The sequence below is a fragment of the Micromys minutus genome (genome assembly GCF_963924665.1).
Source record: "Micromys minutus genome assembly, chromosome: 19".
Taxonomy (NCBI): domain Eukaryota; kingdom Metazoa; phylum Chordata; class Mammalia; order Rodentia; family Muridae; genus Micromys; species Micromys minutus.
Genome location: NC_137954.1, coordinates 775,501 through 799,194, shown reverse-complemented (window position 1 = coordinate 799,194; position 23,694 = coordinate 775,501). Strand labels below are relative to the sequence as shown.

The following is a 23,694-nucleotide window of genomic DNA, read 5'->3' as shown; positions in this document are numbered from 1 at the left end:
GTATAGACTCAGCAGCCTATTTACTGTAGTTAATTAGAACAAAAGAAACTGACTAAATTCCCTGCTTCTTTCAACTAATGGAATTTTATTTTAGGGTGATCCAGGAGTTCCAGGTTTTAAAGGAGAAGCTGGTCCAAAAGGAGAACCAGTAAGCCTTCATTATTTTAATGATAAAATATAAATATTGTCTAGTGTTATAGTGTTTAAATTTTTTATGTATTTAAAATAATTAAAAGTTTTTAAGTTGTTTACTAACTTCATTAGATGAGTTTTCTGACTTTTACTTATTGAATGATTCTTCCTGGGACCTGCCCTTCTGTTTTATAGGGACCACATGGTATTCAGGGTCCCATTGGTCCACCTGGAGAAGAAGGCAAACGAGGTCCTAGAGGTGACCCAGGCACAGTTGGTCCTCCAGGACCAATGGGAGAAAGGGTAAATATGAATAATAAAATTGTTTGTCTCCTCTTCTGTGCATGTGTTTTGGGGAGTTTCATGGATAAATTTGTGAGTAGAAAGGAAATATAAAGCAAGGAAGAGATGATGCAGATGCCTTGCAGGGTATAGTGTGCTCATCCTGATGTAAAAGGAGCCAAGTGTCTATTTAAGCTTCACTCATTGTTTTATCAAATACTGACTGACTGATTAGTGTAAGCCAGCTCAAGCTTTAATTGCTTGGGACACATCAGTGAACAAGAAACTGTGATCTTAATCCTCCTGGGGGTTGTAGTGATTGGGTTTACGTTACTGGGCAGTAAACTGTGAAGCACATTTTAGTAAGTGCCCTATACAGTATTACCTAATTGGTGACAGCAGAAAGTGGTGATGGGTGGAGACCTGTGATAGCTGCTAGATTTGGTGGTAGGAGACACAGGAGTCTGAGAGGACAGCAGGAAGGTTGAGTCTGGAGGAAGAGAAGCCTGCTGAGGAACATTGCACATAGAACACTCAGTTCTCAGCAAAGAAGGCAAGAGAGAACTTGGCAGTTTTAAAGAGTAGAAAAGATTGGGGTTGGTGTGCTGTAAGAAAACTGACATGAAGAGACAATGCTGATTTTATGTTTGTATAGTTTTTGTGAAAGCTAAAGTCTACAAGATGGCAGAAAACATAGTAATGTTGGCAGTTTGATCACGATAGAAAGTGACTGTGCTTTTCGTGTCTATATATTAGACTCTTATGTACTTATTTTACAATTAATATTTAGAGGTCTTCTTTGAAAAGATTTGGTGTACTACTCATGTTTGTCAAACTTTCCAGTAATTTTTCTAGTAAGATTATTTTCTTTATATTTACCTTTTGCTGGGTTAACTTGGTCAGAGCTCTGAAAATCTTATAATACCAGAAATAAAACCTTTTATAGGTAAATATCCCAATTATAAGCATCTCAAAATTGCATTTTGGTTCACCGTAGGGTGCTCCCGGCAATCGTGGCTTTCCAGGGTCTGATGGTTTACCTGGACCAAAGGTAAGATCACACCAAAGCTGACATTCCCAGATTGGAGATGTGTCCCTGGCTCATATGATTCCATATCCGTAAGAGATGTAAAAGAAGGTATGGGGCCTAACCCAAAACTATCTTTTCTATTTTCTCCCATTTTTAGCATTAGGAAGTCCTGGGAGATAAATGGTAATCTGAATAATATAAAACATTGCTTCCAGACTTTTCCAATTCACTTCTGAGAATAAAAGGCTGTCCTGATTTAGTTTGAATGAAATTTTAAATCTAAAATTCTTTCCTTATTTGAGTGAGGCCGCAATTTTAGCTTTCTTTGTTTAATGGTAAATAAGATAATTTTCATATAGGATGCAGGTTAGAACAAAGTATTCAGTGACATTGTTTTTAAATACATGTTTGCCACATCTTTGACAAAATTTACATTTTGGTATACATTTGGAAAATTAAAACATAACCTCTTTTTGCTTTGTTTCAAGTTTACTCTATCTGACTTCTTTTGAACAGGGTGCTCAGGGAGAACGTGGACCTGTAGGTTCTTCTGGGCCTAAAGGAGGTCAAGGAGACCCAGGACGTCCAGGTGAACCTGGACTTCCAGGTGCTCGGGTAAGAAGTCTATAGTTATATGCTATGGTATCACCCAAGTACTTCCACGGTTATTAATGTTTCATATCCTATTTTTATATTTAGCTTGTTTTATAATATAGAGCATTGTTTTAATATTTATGAATGGATGCATTATTTTAAAAATGCTGCTGTGCTATTTTTGATATCTACATAAAATGCAGTAATTTCTAAAAGACCTCTTCCAAGGCAGTATATACAAATAACTTTGACACTTTTTCTTGGAACATTATATATTTGTAAATTTTTAAACTTTTAAATTTCATGCTAAAAAGAACTTGTTTGACCTTTGGTAAAGAAAATTCTTATTTAATTTAACAAAATGCCATTTAAATTTTTATTTGAACTGTGAAATTACCCTTCTGTTTAGTTGTTTACAATAAAATATTGGTTTTTTTTTTTTCTGCTTAAAGTCTTTGCTTCAACTTCTGTTCAGCAACAAGTTAACAGTTAATTTTTTGGTCAGGGCCTGACAGGAAATCCTGGTGTTCAAGGTCCTGAAGGAAAACTTGGACCTTTGGTAAGAAAGTGAAATAATTCTATCATTTTTAACATTTCCCATAGATAGATAAAATATATTTATTTATCCTGTAAATGATGGTCATGATTATATTTTTAAGTGCCCACTAGTAATAATTTCTTATTATCTTTGTATTTCATATTGAAGAAAATATAAGTTAAATTTTCTTGATTGAATGTTTGAAATTGAAATTACTCCAATGAAAAAAGTTGAAGTAATCTATTTAAATACTGTTAAAATTTGTTTAATAATATTCTCTTTCCCTGATTGTATTCCACTTTTACATGTTTAGAAAGAAATATGTTGTTGGCATAAAAAATATAGTATGAAACGGGAATCTTTAATGCTTAAGACTACAAAAAGGAGTAAATAAAACAAGGAAAGGCCTGCCCCTTAACATGAGAGGGCTATGAGATGGTAACAATGACACCCATGAATTGATCAAAATCAGAATTTTGTTCTAAATGCTCAAAGTACTTCAGGGCTTTATAGGAAAAGAATAGTTAGCTTTTCTCATTCACTAAGAGATAAACATAAGGACATTAATGTTTAGTTAAAGTGACTTCTATTGTTAGGAAAGACTGACAACAATGTGGGTAGAATGGTGCTTAGAAACAGCTCATACTCAACGTCACTCCATTTCAATACTGCAGGGTGCTCCTGGGGAAGATGGCCGACCAGGTCCTCCAGGCTCCATTGGTATCAGAGGGCAGCCTGGAAGCATGGGTCTTCCAGGGCCCAAAGGTAGCAGTGTGAGTATTGTGAACAACGTTTAATAGCCCACTGGAATTGGCTGTTGGAGGCCAAGGTATATCTTTTGAATTAAATAAATTTAGAATACTGTTTATTTGTTCTTTAGGGTGACCTCGGAAAACCAGGAGAAGCTGGGAATGCTGGTGTGCCTGGGCAAAGGGTAGGCATTCACTTTTTGGTATTGAATAAAAAGGGTATAAAACCATACAAAATGTGATGGCCTCACATAAAATTTCCATGTGATCCTAGGGGGCTCCTGGCAAAGATGGAGAAGTTGGTCCTTCAGGCCCCGTGGGACCTCCGGTATGTGACTTACTTTGATAATATTTTATATATGAATGTTGCATTTCTCATTATTTCTCCAAGATTACTCATAAATAAGTTTCAGAGAAGTGGAATGATAAAATAAGAAACTGATGAAAAATTTCAGTTTTTATTTTATTTTATTTCTTTATTGCACTCTCCTTTTTGTGTAAAACATCTGATCTAATTTTAAATTGTAAAGTGCTATACAGTGACAAAGGCTGTCCTATCATCTTTGCATACCATAGTTGAAGAACAATAGATTAATTAAGAATAGCGTTTGAAAATATTTATAATGTATTTTATTTACAATGTATAAATGCAGAATTATGTTTACATTTTTCATAATTTATTTTATAAAATGTATTTAAGTTGCCTGGTTTTGAAAAGGTAAAAAGAAATGATGTTCATCTTTTGATGCTATATTCTTATTTTCAGATTTTTAAATTGTTTATCAGAGATGTTTTGACATATTTAGCTTTTGTGGGATCAGTTTAAGTAGCCTATTAAATGCTAACATTGCCTCCCTTAATCATTCTATTTTAAAATTATGAATGAATTATAATGAATGGAAATAAACATCAATAAAAATACAACCTTTTAAGTTGGATATTGGAAATAACATGTTTCTAATATTTCATCTATGGTTGGCTCTAGGTCTTTTATGTTTGAATTAAAATCAACAACAACAACAATACCAACAACAAACCATGCTGTAATTTCTTCACTGGATTGTTAAATGAAATTTTCTCATTTTCAAGAAATTCAAATAATGGCATTTGGTGATTTTTATTACTATTTTATTATCGGGCTAATATATAAAGTGGGTAGTTGAAACAAATGTAAAATGATGAATTCTCCTATTTCATGAAAACAGGAAACAGACATACAAGTCTGGTGGGATTCATGTTTTTTCTTTCTTTCTTTGACTTAGGGCCTAGCTGGGGAAAGAGGAGAGCAGGGACCACCAGGCCCTACTGGCTTTCAGGTATGCATTAATTTAAGTTTTCATTTATTCTAAGAATTGCTTTTAAAAATACTTTTTTGTTGCTTTTTAATAATATAGGAAGTAGCCAATTTTCAATGCTCACACCTACACTTCTATCAGTTGGGAGATCAAATTAGGAAGGTTGCTGTGATTGCATAGCCATCCTGTGCTATCTATTAAGTTCCAGGCAAAGCTAGAATATAGAGTGAGACTCTGTGTATAGGAGTATGTATGTGTACATGCATATGATAGAATGCTTGAATTAGGTAAGGTTCTTTAATTTTCAAAACAGACACCTTTTTTTAGATAATAAAGATGGTTGTATTTAACTAAACATGATTGTTCAAAGATAAGGAATGCCCTGTCTCTGAATAAAACATTTCAAACACAAAGCTGGTAAGAAGTTCACAATATAAAATGTTCCCAATATCTCAATAAGGCTTACTAAACTTAAGCTTATATGGTTTTACTGGTACCTTCACAAAAACTTCTTGTTAAATAAACAATCCCAGAATGTTTCCATATAGTATACATTATTTAAGGCAAAAAGTTAGATTATAAAACTTCAGACCTTTTTCTAGCAATGTTCAAGCATGTTTACTATACTAGAACGATGCAGACTCTGTGAATATGAAAGATTATTATATTGTTTTCATAATTTTAAGAGGTATGGATAAATAAAATTTAGCTTTATAAATTGACAGCCTCCTGTGCTTTATAATAGATGGCTTTCTTGATGTACTTGGATGATATTTTCCATAACTTTTGCTTAAAATATTCATGCATTGTCTTTTGCATGAAGAAATAATGGAGTATAAATGTAGAGTATTTGTTATTGGTAGCTGATTAAACTTTCAGTAAATCACTGGTTTTATTTGTCACTTTTGTTTTAGGGACTTCCTGGGCCTCCTGGGCCACCTGGAGAAGGTGGAAAGGCTGGTGATCAAGTAAGTTTTTTAATATTAATATCAAAAGTAAAGCTATAGGCTTTTCTATTAGGCAATTCAAGGGACTCGATGTTAAGCAACTTCACCAAAGTCACACAGCTCAGACCATTTGAACCCAGAGCACATACTTCCTGTGTTCACAACTCCAATGCTTCGTGTGTTTACAATTCACATACTTCCTGTGTTCACAATTCACATATTTCCTATGTTCACAATTCACATAGTTTCTGTGTTCACAACTCACATGCTTCCTGTGTTCACAACTCACATGCTTCCTGTGTTCACAACTCACATGCTTCCTGTGTTCACAACTCTCATACTTCCTGTGTTTACAACTCACATGCTTCCTGTGTTCACAACTCAAATGTTTTCTGTTTATGACTCACAATCTTCCTAGGTATCTTATGCTATATAGTTTTACTGAATGATGGCAGTCTGGAACCGATATAAACATTTTTACTGGCACAGAGCTTTGCTCTTTTATCTTTGATGGGTTAATATCTTTATTACCATTCCATAAACATTTGCTGAACATTCTATGTCCTTGGCTCTGTTATGCAATGGCCTTGTCAACCAAGCAAACTGGCTGTGGGTTATGTGGTTCTGTATTTCCAAAAATAGGAGAGAGGAAGGGAGATCAGAGACAGAGACAAAGACAAAGAGGATATAGAAAAATAGTATAATACTTGCATGATCCAAATGCTACAGGAGGCACTATATGTGTAGAATTCATGGTATAGGAAGACTTTCCAAAAATAATAATGTATATAAGGTATAAAAGATATAGATAACAAAGTTGGGAAAATGTTTCATAAAATGGGAATGGCAGGTGCAAGTGCTTACTGAGCATTTTAAGGCACTATGAAAATACAGTGTTGGAAGTGTGAAACACAGTATAAAGTGGTAGAGATGAGACTGGAGTTATGAATTAGGGAACAGATTAGAGGGAGTTCTAAATTGGCCTTCATTTGTTCATACTTAGAGCAGAGGAAAACTGGTAAGAAGCATTTAAGCAGGAATTACTGCTTCCAGATTTGGGTTTTAGAACTATCACGTTATAGTGAAAATAATTTATTTCTAAAGAAAAATCTGGAAAAAAGACTTGATGAAGTTATCATTTTAAATAATTTTTCTCTCATACAATACATCCTGTCCAGATCCTCTCCTCCTTCCACTCTTCCCAATTCCTCTTCCCACGTCTTCTCTCCAAGAGATCCACTCTTGTATTTCTATCAAGACAAGAGCAGGCCTCCCAGGGATGTCAACGGGACATGGCATAACAAGCTACAACACTAGGCACAAACTCTCATATCAAGGGCCAACAAGGCAACCCAATATGAGTAAACGGATCACAAGATAGAGAAAAGAGTCAGAAACATTGCTACTCCCACTGTGAGGAGTCCCACAAGAACACCAAGCTTAAACCAGTGGTCTAGTAAAGACCTGTGAAGGATTCTTGTTTTCCACTTCAATCTCTTTGAGCCCCTATAAGCCCTGCTTAGTTAACTCTGTGAGCCATGTTTCCTTGATCCCTTTGATTTCTACATTCCTTAATCCCCTTCTTTCAATGGAGTTTTCCAAGGTTATTAGAAGAAGAAGTTTTAAAATAGCATTAATGCTATGTGTTCCCACAATTCCTAGTGAAATATATACTATATATCCTAAAGAAAAATATGTAAAAATATATATGCATATATATTTATACCATATATCCTAGTGGAACACACACACACACACACACACACACACACACACACACACACATTCCAAACCCAATATAGTTACTAAATTCAATATAACTGAAATTGATAAGTTGAAATGGCTGGCTCTTATGCATTTTTGTATGGTATTCTCTTAATATTTAAATGCTTTCTTATAATTTTTCTTTTTTAGAGAATATTTTGTGTATTTACATTTCAAATATTATCCACTATCCCAGTTACCCACTTCTATTACCACTATCCCTGCTGATATGAGGATGCTCATCACCCACCCACTCTCACTTCACCACACTAGTATTCTTCTATACTGGGGGATCAAGCCTTCACAGAACCAGGGTCCTCTTCTCCTATCAATGCCAGATAAAGCCATCCTTGGCTACATATGCAGCAGGGCCATGGGTCCCTCTGTGCGTACTCTGTGGTTGGTGGTTTTGTCCCTAAGATCTCTGGTTGGCTGATATTGTTGTTCTTTCTATGAAGTTGTAAACCCCTTCAGTTCCTTCAGTCATTTTCACAACTCCTTCATTGGGGTTCCTGTGCTCAGTCCAATGGTTGGTTGTGAGAATCTACATCTTTATTTGTCAGAATTTGACAAAGATTCTCAAAAGACAGCTATATCAGGCTCCTGTAAGCAAGTACCCCTTCACATCAGCAATAGTGTCTGAGTTTAGTGTCTTTATATAGGATTGATCCCCAGGTTGGGCAGTCTCTGTATGGCCTTTCCTTTAGTTTCTGCTTCACACTTTGTCTCCATATTTCCTTTAGACAGGAACAAATATGGGTTAAACATTTGGAGATGAGCGGGTAGCCCCATCCCTCCAATGGGGGCCTTGCCTATCATCTGGACATATCTCTACATGGGTCTCCTTCCCCACTATTTAAGCTAATGCCAATCCTGTTGGGTCCTGGAAACCTCTTGCTTCCCTGGCATCTGGCACTTTTTGGTTCCTACTGTCAGTTCTCCAAATCTCATTGCTGTACACTTCTGTTCAATTTTCTGACTCTGTATATCATCCCTGTTTCCTTCCATACCTGATCCTGCCCCATTTTTCCTCTCATTCCTTTCTTCACTCCTCAAGTCCTTCTCACCCTCTTCCTCCTATAAGTACATTGTTCCCCTTTCTAAGAAGGACTTAAGCATCCAAACTATTTTCTGGTGTCATCCATTGCCTAAGAATTTCATGAAGTCATTGTTTTTAATAGCTGAGATCTACTTCATTATGTGTGCACATTTTCTGTTTATATTCCTCTGTTGAGGGACATTTGGGTTGTTTCCAGCTTGTAGCAGTTATAAGTAAGGCTGCTATGGACATAGTGGAGCATGCACCTTTGTTATATGTTAGAGCATCTTTTGGGTACCCAGGAGTGATATATCTGGGTCCAGAGGTAGTACTATGTCTAACTTTCTGAGAAAATGCCACACTAATTTCCAGAGTGGTTGTACCAACTTGCAATCCTACCAACAATGGAGGAGTGTTTCTCTTTTTCCACATCCTCACCATAATCTGCTATTATCTGAATTTTTTATCTTAGTCATTCTGACTAGTGTTAGGTGAAATCTCAGGATCCTTTGATTTGTATTTCCCAGATGACTAAGGATGTTGAACATTTATTTAGTTGTTTCTCAGTCATTTGATACTCCTCTGTTGAAAATTATTGGTTTAGATCTGTTGCCCATTTTTAATAGAATTATTTGGTTTTCTGGAATCTAACTTCTTAAGTGCTTTATATATATTAGATATTAACTCTCTATTTGATGTAGGGTTGGTATAGATCTTTTCCCAATCTATTCGTTGCCATTTTGTCCTATTGACAGTGTCCTTTGCCTTACAGAAACTTTTTGGTTTTAAGAGGTTCCATTTGTAGATTGTTGATCTTAGAGCATAAGCCACTGATATTCTGTTCAGAAAAATTTCTCCTGTGCCCATGGGGAAACATTTCTCTTCTATTAGATTCAGTATATCTGGTTTTATGTGGAGTTCCTTGATCCACTAGGACTTGAACATTGTAAAAGGATATAAGAATGGATTGAATTGCATTCTACATGATGACCACTAGTTGAACCAGCATTATTTTTTAAAAATTTCTTTTTTTCCCACTGGATGGTTTTAGCTTCTTTGTCAAACACAAGCGACCATAAGTGTGTGCGTTCATTTCTGAATCCTCAATTTTATTCCATTGATGCCTATCCCTGCACCAATACCATGCAGTTTTTTAAAATCATTATTGCTAAGAAATTGGAAAGGAAGAAATAAAACATCACTGTTTAAAGATAACATGATAGTATACTTACGTGACCCCACAAATTCCACCAGAGAACTTCTACAGCTGAAAAACAACTTTAGCAAAGTGGCTTAATATAAAATTAACTCAAACAAATCAGTAGCCTTCCTCTACTCAAAAGACAAATATGCGGAGAAAGAAATTAGGGAAAAGATACCCTTCACAATAGTCACAAACAATATGAAATACCTTGGTGTGACTCTAACTAAGCAAGTGAAGGAACTGTATGATAAGAACTTCAACTCTCTAAAGAGGAAATTGAGGAAGATCTCAGAAAATGGAAAGATCTCCAATGCTCATGGATTGGAAGGATCAAAATTGTAAAAAATGGCCATCTTACCAAAAGCAATCTACAGATTCAGTGCAATCCCCATCAAAATTCCAACCCAATTCTTCATAGGGTAGGAAAGAGCAATGTGCAATTTCATCTGGAAAAACAAAAGACCTAGAATAGTAAAATCCATCTTCAACAACAAGAAAACATCTGTGGGAATCACTATCCCTGACCTCAAGCTATATTACAAGGCAATTGTGCTGAAAACTGCATGGTACAGAGATAAGCACGTGGATCAATGGAATAGAATAGAAGATCCAGAAATAAGCCCTCACATATATGGTCACTTGATTTTTGACAAAGGATCTGTAAACATTCAATGGAAAAAGGACAGCCTCTTCAACAAATGGTGTTGGTCCAACTGGCAGAGAGCATGCAGATGAATGAAAATAGAGCCTTTCTTATCTTTTAGTACAAAGCTCAAGTGCGGTGGATCAAAGATCTTCATATTATACCAAGTACACTGAAACTATTAGAAGAGAAAGTAGGGAAAACCTTAGAACATATAGGCACAGGAGAAAATTTCCTGAACAGAACACCAATGGCTTGTGTTCTAAGGTCAAATACTGACAAATGGAACTTAATGAGATTGCAAAGTTTCTGTAAGGCCAAGGACACTGTCAATAAACAAAATGGCAGCCCACAGATTGGGAAAAGATCTTTACCAACCCCACATCAGATAGATCTCTAATATCCAAGGTATACAAAGAAGTCAAGAAGCTAGACACCAGAGAATCAAACAACCCTATTAAAAATGGGGTAGGGAGCTAAACAAAAAGTTCTCAATTGAGGAATATCGAATGGCTGAGAAGCATCTAAGGAAGTGCTCGATATCTTTAGCCATCAGGGAAATGTAAATCAAAACAACCCTGAAATTCCACCTCACACCAACCAGAATGGCTAAGTACAAAAATTCAGATGACAGCAGATACTGGCCAGGATGCGGAGAAAGAGGAACACTTCTCCACTGTTGGTGGGGTTGTAAACTGGTACAACCACTCTGGAAATCAGTCTGGCAATTCCTCAGAAAATTGGACATAGTACTACCTTAATACTTACTTATCCACTTCTGGGCATATAACCCAGAGAAGCTCCAACATACAACAAAGACACATGCACCACAATGTTCATAGCAGCCCTATTTATAATAGCCAGAAGCTGGAAAGAACCTATATGTCCTTCAGTAGGTAAATGGATACAAAAATTGTGGTATATTTACACAATGGAGTACTACTCAGCTATCAGAAACAATGACTTTATGCAATTCTTAAGAAAATGGATGCATCTAGAGAATATCATCCTGAAGGAGATAACCCAGTCACAATCGAATAGTCATAATATGCAGTCACTGATAATTGGATACTAACCCCAGAAAGCTCTGAGCACCCCACAAACCACTCACAGACTATAAGAAGTTCAAGAAAACACAAAGGCCAAAAAAAAAAAAAAAGAAAAGAAAAGAAAATGAAAAACCATTATGCTTAATCTTTACACACCAAAAAAACTTTGACTAATTCCAGGTTACATCTTGTTTTACATAAACTTTATGCTCATTGTAACTAGTAAGATTTTAATGCACACTATCAAACCTTTAAAAATATCAAGTACTGACAAAAATGTATTCATATACTTTTATGCAAAAATACTTAAAATCAGAACATTTATCTTTGTTTTTTAAAATAAAGTTGTTCAATTAAAAAAAAAGAAATACAGCGTGAAGTCACAGATGATGATTTCCCCCAGAAGTTCTTTCATTGTTGAGCATATTTTTCACTATCATGTGTTTTTAATTGTTTTAAAGAATTTGCCAATGGCTCTTTTTAACTCTATGAAGAATTGATTTGGTATTTTGATGGAGACTGAGTTGATTCTGTAGATTGCTTTCAGCAGGATGGTATTTTTACTATATTAATCCGGCCAATACTTGAGTTTGGGATATCTTTCCATCTTCTGAGATCTTCTTCAATTTTTTTCTTCAGAGACTTGAAGTTCTTGTCATTCAGACCTTTCACTTGCTCGGATAGAATTATACCAAGATATATTAATTGTGCCTACTGTGAAATGTATCATTTCTCTAATTTGTTTCTCAGCTTATGTATCCTTGGAGTAGAAGAAGTATACTGATTTGTTTTATTTAATTTTATATGTGGCTACTTTGCAGAAGTTATTTATCAGCTGTAGGAGTTCTCTGGTGGAATTTTTGGAGTCAATTATACTATCATATTATCTGCAAATAGTGATATTTTGACTTCTTCCTTTTCAGTTCCCTTTGACCTCCTTTAGTTGTTTAATTGCTTTGGCTAGGACTTCAAGTACTATATTAGATGCATAGGGGAAGAGTGGATAGCTTTGTCTAGTGGCTGATTTTAGTAGGATTGCTTCAACTTTCTCTATTTAGTTTGATGTTGGGTACGAGTTTGTTGTATACTGCTCTTACTATGCTTAGGTATGGCTCTTGAATTCCTGTTTTTTCCCAAACATTTAACATGAAGGGGTATTGAATTTTGTAAAATGATTTTTCAGCATTTAATGAGTTGATCATGAGGATTTTTCTTTGCATTTGTTTATATAGCGAATTACGTTTATGGATTTTCTTATTTCGAACCATTCTTACATCCCTGGGATGAAACATCCTTGATCATTGTGAATGTGTTCTTAGATTTGGTTTGCAAGAATTTTTTTTTTTAAGGATAGAAATTTAAAAGTATATTTTTTGCTTTCCTTTTACAGGGTATATATTATTTTTTTAAACTTTATTTTAAAAAACAAAGTTAAAAGAAAAGAATTTAAAACATTTTTGCATAAATGTATACAAATACAATTGTGTCAGTGCTTGACTTTTTTTTTTTTTAAGGTTTGATACTCTGCATTAAGGTCTTACTATTTACAATAAGCAAAAAGTACATGTAAAACAGGGTGTAACCTGGAATTAGTCAACATGTTCTAGGTGTGTAAGGATTTAGCATGACTTTTTTTTGTTTGTTTGTTTTCTTTTCTTTTTTTCTTGAACTTCACATAGTCTGTGAGTTGTTTCTGGGGCAGTCCGAGCCTCTGGGGTTAGCATCCCACTATCAGTGACTGCATATTATGTCTGTTCTTTTGTGACTGGGTTATCTCACTCAGGATGATATTCTCTACATGCAGCAATATTCTTAAGAATTTGGTTAAGTCATTGTTTCTGATGGCTGAGAAGTATTCCATTGTGAAAATGTAGCAAAATTTTTGTATCCATTTATCTACTGAAGGACATCTGGGTTCTTTCCAGCTTCTGGCTGTTATAAATAGAGCTGCTATGAACATTGTGGTGCATGTATCTTTGTTGTATATTAAAGTGTCTCTGGGGTATATGCCCAGAAGTGGAATAGCTGGATCTTCAGGTAGTACTATGTTCAATTTTCTGAGGAATCATCAGATTGATTTCTAGAGTGGTTGTATCAGTTTACAACCCCACCAACAGTGGAGAATTGTTCCTCTTTCTCTACAACCTCGCCAGCATCCTTACATCCCAGGGATGAAGCTTCCTTGGTTGTGGTGAATGATCGTTTTGATGTGTTCTTGGATTCAGTTTGCAAGGATTTTGTTGAGTATTTTTGCATCAATGTTCATAAGTGAGATTGGTCTGAAGTTATCTTTCCTTGTAGGGTCTTTGTGTGGTTTAGGAACGAGGGTTATTGTAACCTCCAAAAATTAGTTAGATAGTATTCCATCTGATTCTATCTTGTGGAATAGTTTGGAGAGTATTGGTGGTATGTCCGCAATAATTGTCTGATAAAATTCTGCACTGAACCCGTCTGGACCTGGGCTTTTTTTGGTTGGGAGTCTTTTGATGACTTCATCTATTTCTTCAGGTGTTTTCGGATTATTTAGATGGTTTCCCTGGTCCTGGATTAACTTTAAGATCTTGTATCTGTTTAGGAATTCATCCATTTCCTCCAGATTTTCTAACTTTGTGGAGTATAGGCTTTTGTAGTAGGATCTGATGATTTCTTGAATTTCCTCACTTTCAGTTGTTATGTCTCCACTTTCCTTTCTGATTTTGTCAATTTGGATACTCTCTCTTTGTCTTATAGTTAGTCTAGCTAGGAGTTTTTCAATCTTGTTGATTTTATCAAAGAACCAGCTCTTGGTTTTGTTGATTCTTTTGATGGTTCTTTTTGTTTCTATTCGGTTTATTTCTGCCCTAATTTTGATTATTTCTTGCTGTTTACTCTTCTTGGGTGTATCTGCTTCATTTTGTTCTAGAGCTTTTAGCTGTACTGTCAAGTTGCTGATGTATGCTCTCTCCAGTTTCTTTTTGGAAGTGCTCAGGGCTATAAGTTGTCCTCTCAGTACTGCTTTCATTGCATCCCATAGGTTTTGGTATGTTGTGTTTTTGTTTTCATTGAATTCTAGAAAATCCTTAATTTCTTTCTTTATTTCTTCTTTGTACCTGCTATTGTTTAACAGACCATTGTTTAGTTTCCATGTATATGTGAGCTTTTTGTTGTCCTTGTTGTTGTTAAAGACCAGTGGTAGACCATGGTGATCTGAGAGGATGCATGGGAGTATTTCAATCTTCTTATATAGATTGAGGCTTGTTCTGTGTCCAATTATGTGGTCAATTTTCGAGAAGGTGCCATGGGGTGCTGAGAAGAAGGTGTATTCATTTACTTTAGGATGATATGTTCTGTAGATATCTATTAATTCCAGTTGGTTTATAGTCTCTGCTAGTTTTACAGAGTCCTTGTTTAGTTTCTGTTTCCATGATCTGTCCATTGGTGAGAGTAGGGTATTAAAGTCTCCCACTATTATTGTGTGGGGTGAAATGTATTTTTTGAGCTTTAGTAGGGTTTCTTTTTTGAATGTGGGTGCTTTTGTATTGGAGAATATATATTAAGGATTGAGAGTTCCTCCTGACAGATTTTCCCGGTAATGAGTAAAAAGTGTCCTTCCTTATCTTTTAAAATAACTTTTGGTTGAAATTTACTTTATTCGATATTAGAATAGCCACTCCAGCTTGCTTCTTGGGGCTGTTTGCTTGGAAGTTTTTTTCCCACCCTTTAACTCTGAGATAGTGTCTGTCTTTGTCTCTGAGATGAGTTTCTTGTATGCAGCAAAATGCTGGATTTTGTTTATGTATTTAGTCTGATTGCCTATGTCTCTTTATTGGGGAGTTCAGTTCATTTATATTAATAGATATGAAGAAATAGTGGTTTCTGTTTCCTGCTATTATTGCTTTTATAGGTTGAATTGTGTCTGTGTCTTTTTCTTCTTTTGGTTTTCTTGCTTAGCAGTTTTCTTGTTTTGACTAGGATGTAGTTCCCCTCATTGTATTGGTTTTCCCACCTATAATTCATTGTAGTGCTGGGTTTGTGGTCAGATATTGTGTAAATTTAGATTTGTCTTGAAATATCTTCATCTCTCCATCTATGGTGATTGATAGTTTTGCTGGGTATAGCAGCTTGGGCTGGCACTTGTGCTCTCTTAGGGTCTGCATGATGTCTGTCCAGGCTCTTTTAGCTTTCATAGTCTCTGTTGAGAAATTGGGTGTGATTCTGATTGGTCTGCCTTTATATGTTACCTGACATTTTTCACTTACTGCTTTTAGTATTCTTTCTTTGCTTTGGGCACTTGGTGTTTGACTATTATATGTCAGGAGGAATTTCTTTTCTGGTCCAACTTATTTTGAGTTCTGAAGGCTTCTTTTATTCTTGTGGTCATCTCATTCTTAAGGGTAGGGAAGTTTTCTTCTACCATTTTATTGAAGATATTTACTGTGCCTCTTAGTTGATATTCTTCTCCCTCTTTTATTTCTATTATCCTTAGGTTTGGTCTTCTCATTGTGTCCTGTATCTCCTGGACATTTTGGGTTAGGAGCTTTTTGGTTTTTGCATCTTCTCTGGCTGTTTTGTCTACATTGACAATGTTGTCTTCTGCCCCCGAGATTCTCTCTTCTAGCTCTTGTAGTCTATTGGAAATGCTTGCTTCTGTGACTCCTGATTTCTTTTTTAGGTGTTCTACCTCTAGGGTTATCTCTTTTAGTGTTTCCTTTATTGTGTCAATTTCTGTTTTAAATTCTTTCTTCCATTCCTTCATCTCTTTGGTTCTGTTTTCCTCTAGTTCTTTGAGTTCTTTGAGTGTTTTTCTTGTTTCTTCTTTAAAACCTTCTGATTCTTTTTGCTTTTCCTCCCGTTCTTGTTTAAGGATCTCTATCAGTGTCTTGAGTTATGATTTTAGGTCTGCGTCTACTTTTCTGGAGTGTTTGGCTTTCCAATGTTTGCTGTGATGGGAGAGCCGGGTACTGGTGTTGCCAGGTTGTCTTTGTTTCCTTGGGATATACTCTTTCGTTTTACTCTTGCCATCTTGTTGTCAGTGAGAATATAGGCTTTTATATTAGCATCTGATTATTTTTTTTGCATGTATTCCATTTCTGTTGTTTTTTCTTCCTTTTCATTTCTGATTTTGTTAATTTGGAGACTGTCTCTGTGCCCTCTGGTTAGTCCGGCTATGGGTTTATCTATCTTGTTGATTTTTTGAATTAACCAGTTCTGGATTTGGTTGATTCTTTGTGTAGTCCTTTTTTTTTTTTTTTTTTTTTTTTGGCCTTGGTTGATTTCTGCCCTGGGGCTTTCTTTCTTTCATTCCTTCATTCTTTCTTTGTTTATTTCTTTCTTTCTTTCTTCTTCTTCTTCTTCTTCTTCTTCTTCTTCTTCTTCTTCTTCTTCTTCTTCTTCTTCTTCTTCTTTTTATTCTTCTTCTTCTTCTTCTTCTTCTTCTTCTTCTTCTTCTTCTTCTTCTTCTTCTTCTTTTTATTCTTCTTCTTCTTCTTCTTCTTCTTCTTCTTCTTCTTCTTCTTCTTCTTCTTCTTCTTCTTCTTCTTCTTCTTCTTCTCTCTCTGTCTCTGTTTCTCTCTCTCTCTCTCTCTCTCTCTCTCTCTCTCTCTCTCTCTCTCTCTCTCTTTCCTTTCCTTTTTTTTTTTCAGGCACCCAGATCTATGAATTTTCCTCTTAGCACTGCTTTCACTGTATCCCATAAATTTGAGTCTGTTCTGTCTCTATTTTAATTAAATTCTAAAATGTCTTTAATTTCTTTTTCTATTTCTTCTCTGATGAAGTTATCATTAAGTAGACAGTTGTTTGGGTTCCATATATGTGTCCGTTGTCAGTTTCTGTTGTTTTTGTTGTTTTTGAAGACCAGCCTTAGTTCATGGTTATATGATAGGATGCTTGGGATTATTTCAATATTCTTATATCCGTTGAGGCCTATTTTGTGATCAATTTTGTTGTCATTTTTGGATAATGTACTATTTTGTGCTGATATTATATATTTTTTGTTTTAGCATGAAATATTCTATAATAATATCCTAATTTTATATGACAATAGTCTACACATTTTCATTGCTCAAACATTGAAACATTTACTTTTAATAAAATGTTTAGGTAATCTGAAACATTTAGGAATAATATAAATCATTGCAGAAGTATGTGATATTTTACATTGATATTCCTCAATTATAATAGTATACATATTTTTAATCTTTCAATTTTTATTTGAATGGTATACTACAGAAAATTTAATGTTTGATTTGGAAATATGTTCAATAATACAAGACTGAGATTAATGTTTACCTTCTGTTTTCTTATATCTGTTTAGGGTGTTCCTGGAGAGCCTGGAGCAGTTGGCCCATTAGGACCTCGGGTAGGTGTTTTCTTTTTTGTGATTCTTTTTGTTTCTCACTGGCTACAATATAAAATGGAACCATTTATATTAAGGAGTGCTTGATTTTAAGTATTAAGTTATTTTACTATTTGAGAAATACCTTATTTTGTGAACATAGACTATCTTTAGTTTCAGTTAATTTTTTGACACTAAATTTGCAAACCTATGTTATTAGAATAGCCCTACTACTAAAATTTCACTAGTAGAAAACATTTCATAGAGACATTTTAACTTATTTTAGATTAATATTGAGGTTATTGATTTCACATCTTGGTGTCATACTAGGGAGAAAGAGGGAATCCTGGAGAAAGAGGAGAACCAGGGATAACTGGACTGCCTGGGGAGAAAGGCATGGCTGGAGGACATGGTCCTGATGGTCCAAAGGTGAGTGTAGTCCTGACCTGGGCTAAGCTCCAGATCTTACCAGATACTCTGGCATCATCTTCTCTTTACTTTCCTCTGTCAAATTATTTTATAAAAAATTCAATAGGTGCGTGTTGGGATTTTTCTGGCAACTAGAGAGTCGTGTTTATATTGTGGAAATAATGATCCTGGGCACACTACTATGTATTCACATACACTACCCCTCCACACCCACACTTTTTATTCTTGTACATTTTGTTGGTTGCCACTATTAATGAACAGAGCAGGGCATGGGAAATCACACTTTATTAGCAGACTAAACATACTGTGTGCTACATGTTCTTTGCTTTGGCTCCTAAGTTATAGTTACTGACTGTCTGAAAATAGAGAGCATGCTTATGTGCTTTAATGTGCCATTTTAGGATTGGTAGATGACAGTATAGTCAGATGTCATATGAGGAACTGAAGTGAAATTATGCATGGTTATTTGACAAAGATGCCTTTAACTTTATTAAAGTCCACAATAATGGAGAAAAGATAATCTCAATTTAATTGGGCAATTAACTTGGAACCATCTTAGTATCAAAAATTTTCCAAGGAAACAATAAAATGCTTTTTTTTCCCTAAATACAGTACCTTCTTTCTTTACTAATATGTGTGTCATAACAACAAAGGGGAAGCAAGGACAATTCAAGCCATTACACTTGAAAAGATATTAATTTTTCTTTTAATTTGAATTAGTATTTAATTTTTTTATAAAGAGATGGGGGTATACATCATAATACTTAGATAAAGACCATGCAAGTAGGGAAGGGACATTGACTTTGGGAGGGCACATATGACATAAAAGTTAAAAAAAAAAAAAAAAACCACTGTTAGTGGTATAGTGCAAATGGTGCCAGAGGAGTTTGGGGTAGCATCAAAAACAAAATTATGTTCAAATTTCCACAGTGAATCCTAATACTCTATATGCCAATTGCAAATAAAAAATAAATGCATATTAAGGTATTGTTAAGTTAGAATAAAGAACACTATAATAGAGAGGCTCAGGTGAAAAAGAGAGAGAAGTTGGAAATATAAGACAAAAATAAAAATGTAATTCTAAGTTGTTTTCAAGAAATCCCAGTCAGACAATAATTCCCTAATACATAATCTGAGCATTAATCTAAACTCTAATTGTTAACATTGGAGTGACTCAAATAGCAACTACACAGGCTTTAATTATAATATGCTAATATTATCTCATCATTTATTTAACTTAGGGCAACCCAGGTCCAACTGGGACCATTGGAGACACAGGGCCACCAGGTCTTCAAGGCATGCCAGGAGAAAGAGGAATTGCAGGAACACCTGGCCCTAAGGGTGACAGAGTAAGTCCTGTCTTTTATTAATTAAGTTTTAGAGAGTATGTTTTTAGGCTATCTATGATAACAATTTCCTAAGCAACTTTTTATTTATCATCCTGAATTATAAGTAATTTCTCTCTTATAATCTCTATTGGTTGAAAGTATGTATAGTCATAAGCTGTTGTAGTCTGTAGTGGGTAAAGCCATGAAGGAGACAAATAAAAACTTGCCTTTGTGAAGCTGCATCTGGATTATCAAAAGCACAAGTAAATGCACAACTGGTGCTTTGTTATTTTGTGTTTTTTCAGGGTGGCATAGGAGAGAAAGGTGCTGAAGGAACAGCTGGAAATGATGGGGCCAGGGTAAGTGAAAGGGAAAGAGCCTTTTCTACCATGGCTTACAAACCTACATTTCTGCTCATTACCCTACAAACTTGCCATAAGTTTTAACAACAAAGTTACTCATATTGTTTTATAGTCAAGACCACAAGAATGATGATGCAATTTGAGTCTGGATATAGCTTGACAGTGGATGGTTATTTTACTTACCCTGCATTAGAGCAATAGGAAAATGTAAAGTCCTTCCTGAAAAAATGAAAGGTAAAAAACAACTATTCCTGTGCCTATGGCACGTAGGGAAATATGTGTAATAGATGAGATCAAACACAATCATTGCTCTATTTATAGTAAGTGTAATACATTGTTTTAGGAAAGAGTCATTTTCTATAAGAAAAAAAACATGTATTTTTTGTTTTAACAATACCTCCCCTGTACTAATAGGGAACTTATCTATTCAAGAAAACAACAAAGTAATTTTACACAGTTCTAGAAAAAATATTAGAAAAAATATATATGGATAAATATTTCTATTATATATCTGGAGAAAAACCGTTTTCCTCAAGAATATACAATTAATAAGTCAATTTTACTCATTTTTTTCAAATGTGTATATATATGTATATATTTAATGACAGAATAGTATTGAGGTGCCTAAACATAAAACCGACAGAGAACTTGTTCATAAAGAACTTCCAACAATTCATTTAGATGTTGTAATCATGTGTTGTGAAGCTCCAAGTTCTGCCCCAGGTGGGGGCTGTGGCTGACCCCGTCTCCTTGTGAAGAGAGCAGCACCAACAGCAGTGAAACTTGACTGTGGATGGCTATTTCCTGAACAACCAAGACACGTTTAGTATAATTTGTATTTCAAATGAAAGAATTATGCTTTGTTATATAAAATTTGAAAATATTCCAAAAGAAAAATCCAACTTTCAATCTATACCCAACATTCAAAATAAATACTAACAAAATTAAATGGGTTACATTAACAAAATGCTGATAATTTAGAACTAACTTGAAGAAAGTTCTATATACTGAGCAGAGTTAGATGAAAGAGGTCAGAATGTCTTTTAGAGAAAGATCCCATTGTTAGAATATGGATGACATGGCAAACATCCTGAAAATGATATCATCTATGTTGTCTAAGGTAAATAATGACTTGCAAAAGCAATCATGCTACAAAAAATATAGCTGGTTTGTTTGCTTTTTTGACTAAACATGAATTTTTTTATATAGTCTTTTCTTCAGCAGACTTACGTTTTGTTAATTTACAGGGTCTTCCAGGTCCCTTGGGACCACCAGGTCCTGCAGGCCCTACTGGAGAAAAGGTAAGATGGAAGATGTCAGTGTGCACACCAAAATAAAAAGGCCTAAATTGTTGTTGTTTCTCAAGACTCCCCCACACTGTCTACCTTCGCATGTGCCTAGTAGTCTCTAATTGTATTGTGAATCAGGTACTTAATTATCTAAAATCTTCTTTGTAGGGTGAACCTGGTCCTAGAGGATTAGTTGGCCCTCCTGGCTCCCGTGGGAATCCTGTAAGTGAAAAACCGTTGTTTATTTTTTTACTGTGATATAGAACAGTAAACATATTTATCTCTTTATCTATCTATCTATCTATCTATCTATCTATCTATCTATCAGCTATCTATCTACCATTTATTTATATATTATCTATGTTTATTTATCTTCTATTATATATTAATTATCTATGAATCAGTCAATCATTAATCGCTGTCTAACTTCTAATGTAATTTTCATGCTTATTGTGGTCATTTATATAACTCTCATTTTCAAATCTATTAAACTTTAAAAATTGTTAGCTTTGAAATCTAGCAAATCAAGAGAAGTAAATTATTTTCTAAGTAATTAAAAAGTTAGTTTGACCTCTAATTTATTATTTCACTTAAGGTTCAAGCAATGTTTTTGATTTCTCTCTATATATCTATATAAAATGTATATTGTATGTCTGAAAGCTTCAATAGTATTTGTCTACTTTTAGGGTTCTCGTGGTGAAAATGGTCCAACTGGAGCTGTTGGATTTGCTGGACCACAGGTATAATTTCCACCTATTTCTTACTTATAAACTAATACCCTTCATAGTAGATTGATAAGTTTATTTATTCAAATATGACTTGAGTTATATATTAACATTTTTAAAGGTTAAAATATTTTGTGTATTATTCAACATATTTTAATGGATGGAACAAAAGTTGATGCTGACAATATTTAAATTTATGTAGTTATTTTCTATAATGAAAATATGCTGATATAGTTTAAGATGGTTTTAGAGAAGTTATTGCATTATTTCATACCATGCATATACTAATGCCATAGTAACATTCTATAAGACTAAATGTCGTGTTAATGTTAGTTAACTATGGCAGGCCATCTGCCACCAGGAACAGCAGAGATCCAGGGACACAGGCCTGGTGAGACTGCACTGCGAGTAGCTGGGGCACAGAGAGGTCTGGGCCAAGCACACAGAAAGCACAACCCCCCACTGGTTCAGGGGAGCAGGTACTCTGCCATAGGGACTCAGTTTCCACCAGGAGAGCCCTGTGTGCAGAACAGGCACTCTGGCCATCTGCCACTAGGAACAGCAGAGATCTAGGGATGCAAGCCTGGTGAGACTGCTCTGTAAGTAGCAGGGCACAGAGAGGTCTGGGTCAAGCACACAGAAAGCTTGGCCCTCCCATTGGTTCAGGGGAGCAGGAACTCTGCTATAGGGACTCCGTTTCTACCTGGAGGGCCTGTGCATGCTCAGGCCATCTGCCACCAGGTACAGCAGAGATCCAGGGATGCAGGCTTAGTGAGACTGAACAGCAAATAGCTAGGGCACAGAGAGGTCAAGGTTAAGCACCCAGAAACCATGCCTTCTCCCCCATTGGTTCAGGGGAGCAGAAACTCTGCCATAGGGACATGGTTTCCACCAAAATGCCCTTGCTTGAAGAACAAACGTTCAGGCCATCTGCCACCGGGAATTGCAGAGATCCAGCGACACAGACCAGGTACACAGGAGAAACCAATCACTAGCAGCTAGACCATGTATAATCACAGAAAACAAGATGGCAAGAGAAAAAAAAAAAGAACTTACCCAAGGAAAACCAAGACAACCTGGCAACACCAGAACCTAGCTCTCCCATCATAGCAAAAAGTGGAATTCCAAACACTCCAGAAAAAGAAGACTAAGACCCGAAATCATACCTCAAGATGATGATAAATATCCTTAAACAAGAACGGGAGGAAAAGCAAAAAGAAATAGAAGCTTTTAAAGAGGAAACAAGAAAAACACTCAAGGAAATCAAAGAACTAGAGGAAAACAGAACCAAAAAGATGAAGGAATTGAAGAAGGAATTTAAAATGGAAATGGAAACAATAAAGAAAACATTAAAGAGACAACCCTGGAGGTAGAAAACCTAAAAATGAAATCAGTAGTCACAGATGCAAGCACATCCAACAGACTACAAGAGATGGAAGAGAATCTCAGGAGCTGAAGACAAGATGGAAAACATAGAAAAAAATAGTCAGAGAAGATGCAAAAGCCAAAAAGCTCCTAACCCAAAATATCCAGAAGATTAAGCACACAATGAGAAGACCAAACCTAAAGATAATAGGAATAGAAGAGGACAAAGAATATCAACTAAGAGGCACAGTAAATATCTTCAACAAAATTATAGAAGAAAACTTTCCTACCCTTAAGAATGAGATGACCATGAGCACAAAACAAGCCTACAGAACTTCAAATAGAGTGGACCAGAAAAGAAATTCCTCCCGACATATTATAGTCAAAACACCAAATCCCCAGAAGCAATGAAAGAATACTAAAAGCAGTAAGGGGAAAAGGTCATGTAACATATACAGGCAGAATCACAGATGACTTCTCAACAGCGACTATGAAAGTTAGATCCTGGACAGACATCATGCAGACCCTAAGAGAACACAAGTGTCAGCCCAAGCTGCTATACCCAGCAAAACTCTCAATCACCATAGATGGAGAGACCAAGATATTCCAGGATGAAA

The 23,694-nt window shown here is 35.4% G+C and overlaps 1 protein-coding gene across 1 annotated transcript in view; it reads left to right on the top strand.

Annotated features, from left to right (window-relative positions):
* Window positions 1-23,694, top strand: part of COL5A2 (collagen type V alpha 2 chain) — a gene marked incomplete at its 5' end in the record, with an annotated part of 75,978 nt that overhangs the window by 30,474 nt on the left and 21,810 nt on the right. Inside the window, 17 exons of the mRNA XM_080932884.1 lie at window positions 95-148; window positions 328-435; window positions 1,412-1,465; window positions 1,961-2,059; window positions 2,544-2,597; window positions 3,251-3,349; window positions 3,457-3,510; window positions 3,600-3,653; window positions 4,588-4,641; window positions 5,535-5,588; window positions 17,559-17,603; window positions 17,910-18,008; window positions 19,250-19,357; window positions 19,642-19,695; window positions 20,946-20,999; window positions 21,156-21,209; window positions 21,674-21,727. Coding sequence (XP_080789010.1) covers window positions 95-148; window positions 328-435; window positions 1,412-1,465; window positions 1,961-2,059; window positions 2,544-2,597; window positions 3,251-3,349; window positions 3,457-3,510; window positions 3,600-3,653; window positions 4,588-4,641; window positions 5,535-5,588; window positions 17,559-17,603; window positions 17,910-18,008; window positions 19,250-19,357; window positions 19,642-19,695; window positions 20,946-20,999; window positions 21,156-21,209; window positions 21,674-21,727 — 1,152 coding nt within the window. The remainder of the gene's footprint in view (window positions 1-94; window positions 149-327; window positions 436-1,411; window positions 1,466-1,960; window positions 2,060-2,543; window positions 2,598-3,250; window positions 3,350-3,456; window positions 3,511-3,599; window positions 3,654-4,587; window positions 4,642-5,534; window positions 5,589-17,558; window positions 17,604-17,909; window positions 18,009-19,249; window positions 19,358-19,641; window positions 19,696-20,945; window positions 21,000-21,155; window positions 21,210-21,673; window positions 21,728-23,694) is intronic.